Source organism: Eimeria acervulina, genomic scaffold (genome assembly GCF_000499425.1).
Source record: "Eimeria acervulina Houghton genomic scaffold, Eah_scaff314, whole genome shotgun sequence".
Classification (NCBI taxonomy): Eukaryota; Apicomplexa; class Conoidasida; order Eucoccidiorida; family Eimeriidae; genus Eimeria; species Eimeria acervulina.
The window spans coordinates 25,001-36,194 of NW_013547662.1; the positions used below are offsets into that span (position 1 = coordinate 25,001).

General features: G+C 55.0%; 2 protein-coding genes across 2 annotated transcripts; one reads left to right on the forward strand and one right to left on the reverse strand.

Moving 5' to 3' along the window:
• Positions 1-1,049: 1,049 nt before the first annotated feature.
• On the forward strand, positions 1,050-6,026 carry EAH_00032490 (PPR repeat-containing protein, putative; the record flags this gene model as incomplete). The annotated part of the gene is made up of 10 exons (XM_013392303.1): positions 1,050-2,258; positions 2,521-2,668; positions 2,983-3,146; positions 3,366-3,581; positions 3,830-3,964; positions 4,190-4,354; positions 4,476-5,211; positions 5,340-5,527; positions 5,741-5,813; positions 5,986-6,026. 10 exons carry the CDS (start codon positions 1,050-1,052, stop codon positions 6,024-6,026), a joined length of 3,075 nt encoding a protein of 1,024 aa, XP_013247757.1.
• A 1,254-nt stretch (positions 6,027-7,280) lies between these two features.
• On the reverse strand, positions 7,281-11,117 carry EAH_00032500 (Villin, related; the record flags this gene model as incomplete). Its single annotated transcript, XM_013392304.1, has 1 exon — positions 7,281-11,117. The coding sequence occupies one exon, from the start codon at positions 11,115-11,117 to the stop codon at positions 7,281-7,283; it is 3,837 nt and encodes a 1,278-aa protein (XP_013247758.1).
• Between the last annotated feature and the right edge of the window lie 77 nt (positions 11,118-11,194).

Consider the following 11,194-nt stretch of genomic DNA (forward strand, 5'->3'; position numbering starts at 1 on the left):
TAAACATTCCCCTGATCCTCAGTATCCAACCTGTCCCCAAGTACAAATACACGCACCTATATCAGACAGACCATCCTACACGTATCAACCTCCGCCAGACCATGCTACACGAACCAGCTTCACACAGAGAATTAGACCTACGGCAACTGCTGCTACTTGCCAGCCCCACGCGCAAGGCTATTTTCTATATATAAAGTAGAACAGCACTCTATCCAGTTGTTAAACATTTGGTTGGCTTCCAGTAGCCAACTTGAACAGAGATATCGATGCATCCACCAACCTCTACAAGACCTAATATGTAGTTGCTAGGTGAAGGGAGAATAGCCCACACTTTCGACACGAGAGGACATGTTTTTACGATCGAAGGTATTGTTTTTAAAGGGGGTTTTCATCCTAAGATTTCGCCTAATGTCTGCCAAAAACTGTCCCAGCACGTCACCTGCAGTCTCGGGGCGGAGCCGACGCCTGTCTGAAAGTGGGGAGCTCAGCAAGAAGGATGGAAGAAGGATATAAGCTCAAATAATAATTTTAAAGTTTGCATTAAGTATATAAATTAAGAAATAACTGCCGCGAGAAGCTACATCTAGTAGGTGGAGAGACGGAAGCGGAGAGGGCCTTGAGTCCCGCGCGCCCCCCACTGCAAGACCCCCAAAGAGGGGAAGGGCTGCTTCCTCCAAGGGACCCAACACAGCGGCTCCATCTTGAGTTTTAAAAGGTTCATCTTGTTCTTCCCTCTCCTTCCATGAGTTCCCTGGAGGTCTCGCAGAAAACTCTGGAGACCAGGGGGAAGCAACAGCAGGCGGCCGAGTGTGGTTCTGCATTGAGGGCCTGTGCCTGTCCGACAGAAGCGGGCGCAATCCTGGAGCCACTGATAGGCATTATTTCAAAATCCCTCTGGCGCACGTATATTCCCTGTCAAGGGTCCAAAAAGGCCCCTCCCCCAGAGCACCCTCCCCCGCGCACCCCCTAGGCTTGGGGCATGCGTATATGTACTTGTACGCGAGAAAGACACTTCCCAGCCTCCTTGGCCTGATTTTCCGTCTCTGCTGATGTCGGTAGCTGCCCGGTTCCCCAACGGAGAATGCGCTTTAGGTGAGGAAGCGTTTCTGGGCTCGGGGGGATGCCCGCTTGCTGGCCCAGCGACGGGTGCGCTGCCCCCGGGTATAGGGCCCAGCTCACTCACTTCTGCGACAGATATTGAAGGGGGATCCTTCGGAGTGAGCTGCCTGCCTCTGTTAAGTAAGCATTCAGAGCCAGCTGTGGGGCAGACGGCGGCGGAGAAGGCTGCCAGCGACCGCAGCTGCTCCACGACAACAGGAGCAGATGGGCCTCTTTCTGCAGATGCTTGCAACTCTGCCTCTTCTGATTCTGCTTTTCTATCGGCAGGTCAAGAGTGTGACTTGCCTCGTATGTCTCTAGCATTCACCACACCAAGTGGGGGCAGGCTTTCTCTCACAGATCCCCCACAGGAAGTTGGGGGGACCCTCTCTACAGTCCCTTACCAGGGTGACGAGGCACTCGAGGTGGCAGCCCTCACGGCGCAGCTGAAATGTCTTGATGTGCAGAATGCCTGTGAGCCGGCCACAAGCAAGGTGAAGACAGTAGGGGCAGAGGGGGTGCCTCTCCAGCTCTCTCCACAGCTCCCCGCGCCAGAGTTACACAGCCAAGCGGTGTCAGAAGGGGGGGCTGTGGAGGCAAAGTCCTGGGTTCCGGCCCAGGCTCAAGGAGGAGCCGGGGTGGGAGCTTCGCAGGTGTCCGGGGGCCCCCACACGCAGCAGGAGGGGCCCCGAAGTCGTCAAAGGTCGAACGCCTTCGCTCCAACCTGCGGAGGTGGGAAGGCTCGTGCGGGAGACACAGAAGACCAGGTGTACCGATTGGGCCTGTTGCTGCGCCAGCTGGGAAGGCTTGGGCGGGTGCGGTCGTGTTGGGAAATCTGGCAGGAGATGATGAATACGGAAGGCAAGCGCGACAGGGACTCACCGAAGTGTCTGTGGGGCATGGCATCGGCTGTATGCAGGCGTCTATATTTCTCTGTGTCGCATCGTTTGTCTCCGGTGTCTCTGTGGAGACGGTTACATGACTGGGGACTAGCAGCGCTGTTCGGTTGGGCCACAGTGTCGGATGTGGGGCGGCGTGTTGCCTCAGGCCTCAAGCCCAACGCCGTCTCCTACGGCTGCATCTTCGATGCGTTGGTGAGCAACGGAGCCATGGACTTGGCCTTGAAGCTCTTGGCTGACATGAAAGCTTCTAACCAGCCCGTCCGGCCTAACACCGTCATGTACTCCACCCTTATAAAGGGTTGTGCACAAACTAAGCAGGCGAGTTCACCAACCCTCTAATCCCCTGGATCTAACGGGGAGGCAGAGTCTTTAGATTTTTCTCGTGCCAATTATGTACTTCATGCAAACTTCACCGTGGCTAGTGCTAGGAAATGGACGCAAGAGCTGCGGCATGCGGCATACCAAGGAGGGGCAGGAGGTGGAAGTTGAAAATTTGTCATCCCCGCTGTTGTTTCTTCAGCTTGACCAAGCCCTGAGTCTGTTCGAAGAGATGGCTGCACAGGGGGTGGAGATTAACACGGTCACTTACAACTCTCTCCTAGATGTGTGTGCTCGTGTGGGGGCAATGGACCGTGCAGCTTCCCTGCTAGACGACATGCTCCAGAAAGGTGAGCCCGAGCAGCGACTTGGGAGTTTGACTACACTGCATGCGTGCCGGAATGAGACCATTTATCTAGAGAGCCAAGACGGGGGAGGGGAGGGAGCTGTTGTAGGCGCTGTGGGCTTGATGTAGCTGTAGTAGGGCTTATTAGTGACTACCGTTAGTTGTCGGTGTGGGACAGTCATTGCTGTCCACGTACTTTCATGGTAGTGTGGCTATTACGCGCGTGAGTGCGTGCATGCTTCCGTCGGCATATTTGAACTGGAAAGACTGCCTATATATAACTGCGGGAAGTTCGTTTTGCGGTTTTGCTCTTCGCAGGTGTGCAGCCTGATCTGATCACATTCAGCACCATCATAAAAGGCTACTGCGCCCACGGGCAGATGGACAAAGGCCTCCTCTTGCTCAAGGCAATGAAGCAGAAGAACATTAACCCCGACGGTGTTCTGTATAACTCTCTTCTGGATGGATGCGTGCGCTCTGGTGTACGTCACAGCTTCCCTGAGTACCCAAGACACTTCGGGCTGTTTCCTTGGCTTGCATTTTCTTTAGTTCACTCTCTGCAGTGGATATTGTATGCTGGATTTGCGGGCCTGGTCGCTGTGGACCTAGCTCTAGTGCCGACTATCTTCTTAGTAACGTTCTTCTCACTCTCAGACCGTCACTTGGGGTCTCTAGCTTGTGCATTTTTCTCCTGTTTGCAGCGGTCGTCCCTCTGTCTAGAACTTTGGCAAGAGATGCAGGCCCAGCGCATAAAGCCCTCGAACTTCACACTGAGCATTCTGATTAAATTGCACGGGCGTATGCGGCAGCTGCCTGTTGCCTTCGAGCTGGTCAAGCAACTCCCCAAGATGTACGACTTCAGAATCAATGCCCACGTGTACACTTGCCTCATGGCCGCGTGCATAGAAAACCGACAGGTTCGTCTTCCAGCTCTGATGCTGCTGAAGCCTGTGCAACTAAATAGTTCAACTTTACTTTGCACCAAAGGCAGCATTGCCCAGGATGTGCAAGCCCTCCCTCACTCATCAGTGTGCTAAAACGACTCTAAGCAGCATTGCAGGACAGTCTATGTAATCTGAGCGCCTGCCAACGGACTTCATGCATACGCATGAAGTGCGTGCTGACTGTTGGAGGTTGTCTGCCACCGTCTGCGGTGTCTGTTCAGTACAAGGCAGCGTATAACGTCTTGCAGATCATGCGCCGAGAAGGAGTGGCGGCTGATAGTAAAACTGTGAGCACCATTGTTTTTGGCTGTCTAAAGGGGCGGATGCACGCTCAGGCTGTGGAGGTCGTTTTGAACGTAAGTCTTTGCGCTTCCCAGTTGCACTTACGCGCAGTTTTCTGTTTAGCGCGTCTGTACGGACTTTGCGGATCGAGCGTAGCTGGGTGCAAGTTTTCACTTACCCACTGTTGACCTGCTTTGTTCCAAGCCACGCAACTGAGGTTGCTGGTACTTAGTGAACATCTGGGATTCGCGGTGTAGGGCGCTTAAGTGCATGAGCGTTACCGGTGCGTTCTTTCGCAGGCTTTGGAGAGTATGCGCGAGTCAAACTCGCGGGGTCCAGGCCGACATATTTCGCGGGGCCGTCCTTTGGGTGTTGGGACGGGCCGCAAACAGGACTTGCCGGCGATAGACGAGAAGACTGTGCGCTTGCTAGTGTATCACTTGAGGGAGCAGCACATGCATCGTGTAAGTCGTTCTAGAGCCAGCAGTTGGGTTTGCCTCTCCTCATTTGCTTACCTTGCTTGTCGGCTATCGCATGTCGAGGGGTATTCCACGCGCCCTGAGATGCTTGCGGATGGTTCTGCAGGAATGCACGTTGGTCTTGGAAGCAGCAGTGAGTGTGGGCCTCATGAGTCGTGCCACGGCACAGTCTCTGCTCACAGGTGAAGGGAGCTCCGGGCGCAGGCTTCCCTTTGCTGCCTCCACCGTCCCAACTGGGGCCTTCGCGCCGTCTCAACCCCTCAGCCGCCAGCCGCATCTCATAGCCAACGCGCCTCCAGCTGGCGCGCGGCTCATGGGAATTCGTGGGGGCGCGGAGCAAGGCAACATGCGATGGCATGAGCCTAGAGGGGCTCATCGCCACCCGGTAGCTGGACTCCATGGGGGGACTCCCCACCGCAGTGTCAACAGCGGGGCAAAGGAAGGGTACTCACTCCCCGCCGAGGGCCACCTTAACTTGAGCGCAGCTCAAGAGAATCCCATGATCTCCGCGGGCCAGCCTTGGTCCGTCGAGCGGTCGCCTCCTCAGCCGCCTCCTACAGCTACCGTGAGGAGGTCGCAGGCAATGAATTCACTGCCGCCCGGAGTTGAAGCCAAACAACGGGTTCTCTCGTTGCATCCGCAAGACCCTCTCCCTCTTCGCACCGCTGGACTGTTGGGGGATCTGGCGACGCAGCATCTGCCGCAGCTTCCGATCAACGGAGGCATTCTGACTGGAGGGAATACAGTGGATTTGGCCCCTCCGAGTGGCCGGTCGTTACATCTGGGGACTCCACCCTACATCGCTGAGGAGAGCGTCTCAACGCAAGGAGCAACGCTACACAGTAAGTGCGGATTACCCCCATGACGACCTCAGCTTGCTCAAGGCATTGTTCAGGGCACAAATTGGCAGCAAAAATAGCATTATTCAAAACAGGGAGACGTCGCTGCCTCTCTGTTGCTGGCGCTGCAGCTTCCGTCTCCGTGGATTTGTATGGACCCGGGATGGTCAGCGAGTCTAGCTGTATCTGGGGCGCTCCGGCACCCGGGACAACACCACAATCTGCAACGGGCTGCGGTCTCTTTGCAATGCCATCGGCCGTAGCCCCTCCTCCACAACGCACTGTGGATCTGCCCATTGATAGCAACGTCCTCCTCGGGGTAGGCTGGCTACAGGATCAGCTCTTTATTGCCACCAGAGACCTAGGCGGTTGTTCGTTGGATGGAAGGGAAAGATAGAGAGCCACGGAGAGGTTGCCATAATGCTATGATAAGCGCTCGCAAGCCTCCGCTGGGCAGCATGGGGAAATGTAGAAATGCGTCGCCCACAGAACGCCCACATGGAAGAACATGCATCTTGTTGTTTGCGTTCAGGCGGGAGGCTCATTTTTCAATGAAGAGAGTTGCCAGCTTCCCGGTCTGCCTCTCTCTTCAACTGCATACGCTTGTGAGGGCTCACTACAGTCCTCGTGCACAACGGCTCCTTTGTTTCAGTAGGCCTGACGTGCAAGTGGTGTAGTCTTGTTATCTTTACAATGTTCTAGGAAGCTGCATTTGCGGCCAACATTGCTAATTATTTCGGGCGTGACTAGCGGCTGCTCGCTGGACTTGCTTTCCAGCTGGTCTCGGCAGCAAGGAGAAAATACCTGGAGGGGATTAACCAACCTTTGTAGGAAGTGGTTCTCATTAGCCGTGTCCCCCTGACATACCAGTGGGCTGATTGAGGGGGCAGAGGGAAGCTTTTTGGTTATTGTTCCCCTGGCCCTTTGTCGCGCCGGCAGAAGAACCTCGGCAAGGCATACTGACCGCCCCATTTCCGGTCCAGCATACCTGCTTACCCCTCCATAGGCGTATCTATCCCACAAGTCCCTCCCGCGTGTTAGCTGCACCGTCTCTTCGTCTTCGTCGCTTCAGTCAAAGACAGCAGGCGGAGGTGTTTTTTGGTGCGCTTAGGATTTCGTTAGTTCAGGCCTCTGGGCCAGGTCACCATCAAAGGGATGGCGCCGGCCAGCGAAGACAAGCAAGAGGTGCCCCACCCCCGTAGGCCATCTGCAGTGTGAAGTTCATGCTGGAAGAGACCAGCCGGCCTGCACTTCCCCATAATCAAAAGACCTCGTATGCGATCATATCATTCCAACGCCTCGTATCTTGGCTGGTGCCCTGAGCGCGTTAGATGAGAGACACGTGAGACTCAGGGGGCCTGCTGCAGCTGCTGCCAACGCAGTCATTCCACACGAGAGCGAGCGTTCCACGGCAGTAGTGTTCTTGTTCGTCGGAAGGCGCTTTCAGCATCCACAGACAGACAATGAGCTGGTTTGACGTTTCGTGATTCCTACGCCGAGACCAACCGTTACGCTACTTACTTAGTAGCAATTGGCAGCGGAAGCTTGTGGTACTTATGTGCCACAACTAACATATTTGACAACGCTTCCCCTAACCAAGAGACAGTGTTTGACTTTAACCAAGACCTTCAGGAGTCTTGTAGCTGAGCAACCTAGAACAGTAGAACACTCCATTTGGAAGCCTCAGAGCGTACACGCTACCATCTCAAGCGCTGCATACATGAACAGAGTTAACTAACGAAAGAAAGAACTAATACCAAAAATTCCAGTGCTGGGCGGGTGCACCACTGCTAGGATGGTACTGTGTCCACTACGCTTTGCCCGCCTAGGAAGAGAGTCATCCCTTCATCCATTTGTCCAGCGTACAGGCACTAAGCAAACACCGTGTACAGCTAGACGTGACTGTATCTGTAGGAGTCGGTTACTGTGGGGTATGTGCAGACGAGGGTCCACTACCTCGGGCACCTTCCGCATACAAAATACGACACGCGAACGAAAGCTCGCCGCAGGCACCTACAGCGCATCAGCGTTGACTGGTGCAGCTCCAAGCTCGGACAACCCCCACCTCGTCATTAGATTCCCCAAAAGAAACCCGCTATTGTGCTGGTGATACCTCCGTCCGTCTCGCCGTCGTCACTCGAGGAACTGTCGCTCTGGTCATCCGCACCGTCCACAGTGGACAGTTTCAAGGGGGGAACTTCGTTTCCTTTGGGGGTTTCCTCAGCATGGTCCGAGCCGACAATTAACCCGAGAAGAGAGGGACGAGGCGCAGACGGTGATGCATCCTGTGCGTCGGAATGCCTTTTAGAAGCATCAGTAATTCCTTCCCTATTTCCAAACAACCCGAATCCCCATCCAGGCGTCGCATCGGCTGCTGCAACAGTCTCACCAGCATTTTCTTGGTTAATGCTCTCCACATCGGAGGGTTGGCCGGATCTCTCACTCGGCGCATCTCCTTTCCTTTTTTTCTTCTTTTTCTTCTTCGTGCCCTCCAAGTCCTCCTCCTTTGGCGACTTCTTCTGCTTATGTTCGCCGTCAACTTCCGCATTTGTCTTCTTGGGCTTTTTCTTCGAAACGGTCTGCGCTCCTGATGCTTCATTATGGGAAGGCTCTCCCTCTTCATCTACTTCTGCCGAACGTTCTTCGGGTTTGGGAAGCTGGTCCCCAGTAGGACCTGTCGTAACTTCCTGTGTCGGATTCAGATTGGCAGCTTGCTGCGCCTCCTCCCTCGCCGCGGAGGCCACTGCCGTGTCTGAGCGATCAGCCTTTGAGGCGGGTGCGGGCGGTGGAAGCCCTGGCATTCGTTTCGCTATACTGGAAGACCGCCTGACAGCTTTCGTAGATGAAGGCGTTGCGTCTGCAGAAGCCGGCGGCTTGGGTTTTTCTTTGGCAGGGGTTGGAGCCGGTCGACCGGCCTTCAGAGAATCCAGCTCGTTCTGCAGTGTCGCAAGCTCTTTCTTCAACGCGCTGTTGTCGCTGAGTGCTTGTTGCTTTTCCTTCTCCAAGGCTTCTAAACTGGCTTTTAAGGTCTTAATCTCCTCAGTCTTTTCCTTTATGACGTTGTCCTTCTCCAATGCCTCTTTCGTAACCTTCTCTAACTCTGCAGCCTTGGCCTGAAGCTCTTCTTCCCTCTTCGCCAACTCCGCAGCTACCGGAGACGCAGGGGTGGCAGCTGTCTTGAGCTCCAAAATCTCCGCTTTGTATTTATCTATTTGGACATCTTTCTGTCTGATTTGCTCCTTAAGTTCTGCAAGTGACTTGCGCTCTGCGTCCGAGTCTACCGAGTCTCCTCCACGGAAAGAGCCAGGGGGCGCTGCAATAACAGCCTTCGTTCTCAATGGCACACTGCCTTCTTTCTTCACCACCGCATCAGGCGACAGATGCTGAGAATCTGTTCCCTGAGATTCCTGAGATGTGGCCTGGTCCCCAGCCTCCCTGTCGCCACGTGGAGACCCTGCTGGTGACGTTCTCATTTGGGCCAATTTGTCACTGAGGGCTTCGTTCTCTGCTAGAGCCTTCTGTAGTCTTTGCTGCAACAGTTCTAGCCTCGCCCGCAGCTTCTGTTCCTCTGGAGTCTTCTCATCATGTGCTCCCCCACCCAGCCAGGACAGAATACCTGTGGATTCGGTTCCTTCACGCTGTTTAGGGGACCTTGTGGCGATCTCGAGCTCCTCCTTCGTATCTTCGTAAAGACGTTCAAGTCTCTCTAGCTTTTCTTTGGTGATTGTTTCTTCCTCTTCTAGCTTGGTGAGGCGCTCCTTCTGGGCTTTGTATGCCTGGTACACTTTGTCCCTCTGAGCCTTGAGCTTTTCATACTTCGCAGCCCAGTCGGCAGGAGGCCGGACATCCAGCAGGGCTGAAGAGCTCTGCGTTGTAAGGCCTGTTTTTGTTGTAGAGACACTTTCGGGGTCATCCGCTACTGTTGACGCAACTGCAGACACAGGGAGAGTTACAGCAGACGCCGACTTCAGCATGTCCGAGCCCTCTGATTTGTCCGCCCCAGTCATCGCTGACTTTCCTTTGGCTTCTTTCTCGTGTAGTTTGCTGATTGCCTCATGCTTAGCCTGCAGGGACTCTAGTCGGCTGCGAAGAGCATCGCGTTCCTTCTCCATTTCCACAAGGGCGTTGCACTTTATCACAAGGTTCCGCACTCGGCGTTTGGCCCGGTGTAACCGCTCCGTCAGCTCGGCCACACGTTCTTCTGCCGGAGAAGTGTCCATTTCAGAGTCCCCTTCTTCTGTTTCTGCGTCGGACTTGGACAAAACCTCCTCAGTCAGAAGGGTTGCCTTGCTCGGAGGGCCCTCTCCAGCTGCTTGCTTCTCTGGATGCAATACTGGCTTCGCCTCACCGTCAGTATCTTCTTTCGCTGCCTCCGCATCCGCAGAGGAAAGAGGAGTTTCACCTTTTCTCTCGCCATCCACTTCTGGTGTCTGTGCCTCCTTTGCTTTTGTGCCGGCTTCTTTAGGCGTCTTAGCGGGCAAAGGAGACTGTCCGGGCTCTAATTTCGGGGGTGACGTTTCAACCTCCCGACTTTGGGCTCCCCTAAGGGTTGACAACTCAGCTTCCAGCGCAGCCACGCGTTCCTTCAGAGAATTTCTTTCTGTGCGCAGAAGTTCTGACTCGTGCCGCTCCGAGTTTTCAACTTCGCCCGTCTCTGGTTTCACCTCAATCCCACCACCCTTTGCTTGCGCCTTCAAGGCCCTGAGCTCGCCCTGAAGCGACTCGAATTCCTTCTGGAGAGCCTCGTGAGTCTTTTTCAACTCTCCTGCAGCCGCTAGCTGCTCCCTTAAAGATGCTATTTCCTTTTCAAGATTGCCCTTCGCCTCTGCATTGAATCCAACTCCATCTCCGGTCGGAGCTTCCACTGGAGGAGCCTTCTTCGGTGGAGGAGGCACTTTGGTATCACTTTCCGCAAGCTTGGGAGGGGGAGGAGGCGCCTTGTTGGCTCTCTTCGGTAGCGTCTCACCATGTTTAATCGGTTGCTCAGCCTTCTTGCTTATGGAGGATTTCTTACCTGTGGAAGACAATGCTGTCTTTCCAACAGAAGGCTCCAGCTTCATTGGTGGCGGAAATTTGCCGCCAACAGGGGATGCCGTTGCTCCTGCTTCTGCTGCCGCTGCAGGCACAGGCGACAATACGCCTGCAGCTCTGCTGATCACTTCACCAATCTCCTCTGGTGATGTCTTTTCTCCCTGTTCACCAGCTGGCAATGCCACAGCTCCGGCTTTCGCAGAATCTACCTGCTCTTTCTTCAACAGCGGCGCCGTAGGCTTTTTAGATGGCAGCGCCCCCTCTGAACCCCTTTGGCCCGGGACCCCTTTTGCTGCCAGGGTGACAGTGCCGGGCTGCTCTATTGACGCAGCAAGGGCAGTCATCTCCTTCTCTAGGCCCCGAACCTTTTCCCTAAGTTCGTCGCGTTCTCGTAGCACAGCCTCTAGCTCACCGGCCGCCGGTAAGTGCCCCTTATCAACTGCCTGGGTCCCTACTGGCTCTTTTGGTTGCCCTCCCTTGCGTCCCAGTTCGCTAAGTTGCTCTTTCAGCTGTTCTGCCTCCCTTTGCAGGGCTTCATAAGCTGCCCGCAGTTCCTCACTGGCACGAAGCTGCTCCTGCAGACGCTTAATATCCTTCTCAAGCTCTTCCGCGGCTGCTGCTTTTCGTCTCATGACCCCCAGCTCGGCCTCCAGCTCTGCTGTGGGCTTCAGCTGCATCTTTTCTAGGATAGCCTTTTCAGGCTTCTCTACAGACTTGGCCCCTGCGGAAGGAGGCCCCGCTGGTTTCGTTGGGGCTCCTGCTGCGTCAAGCTTTGCCTGCAAGCTCTCGTTCTCCTTTTGTAGAGTTTCATATGCCTTCTTCAGCTCCTCCCTCGCCGCCAATTGCTCCCTCAAGTCAGCTACCTCCTTCTCCAGCATCTGCTTGGCCTCCTTAGAAAACACCTCTTCTGAAGGCACTGGGGCCTCCACAGGCGGCGCCTTCTTCGGCGGCGCCG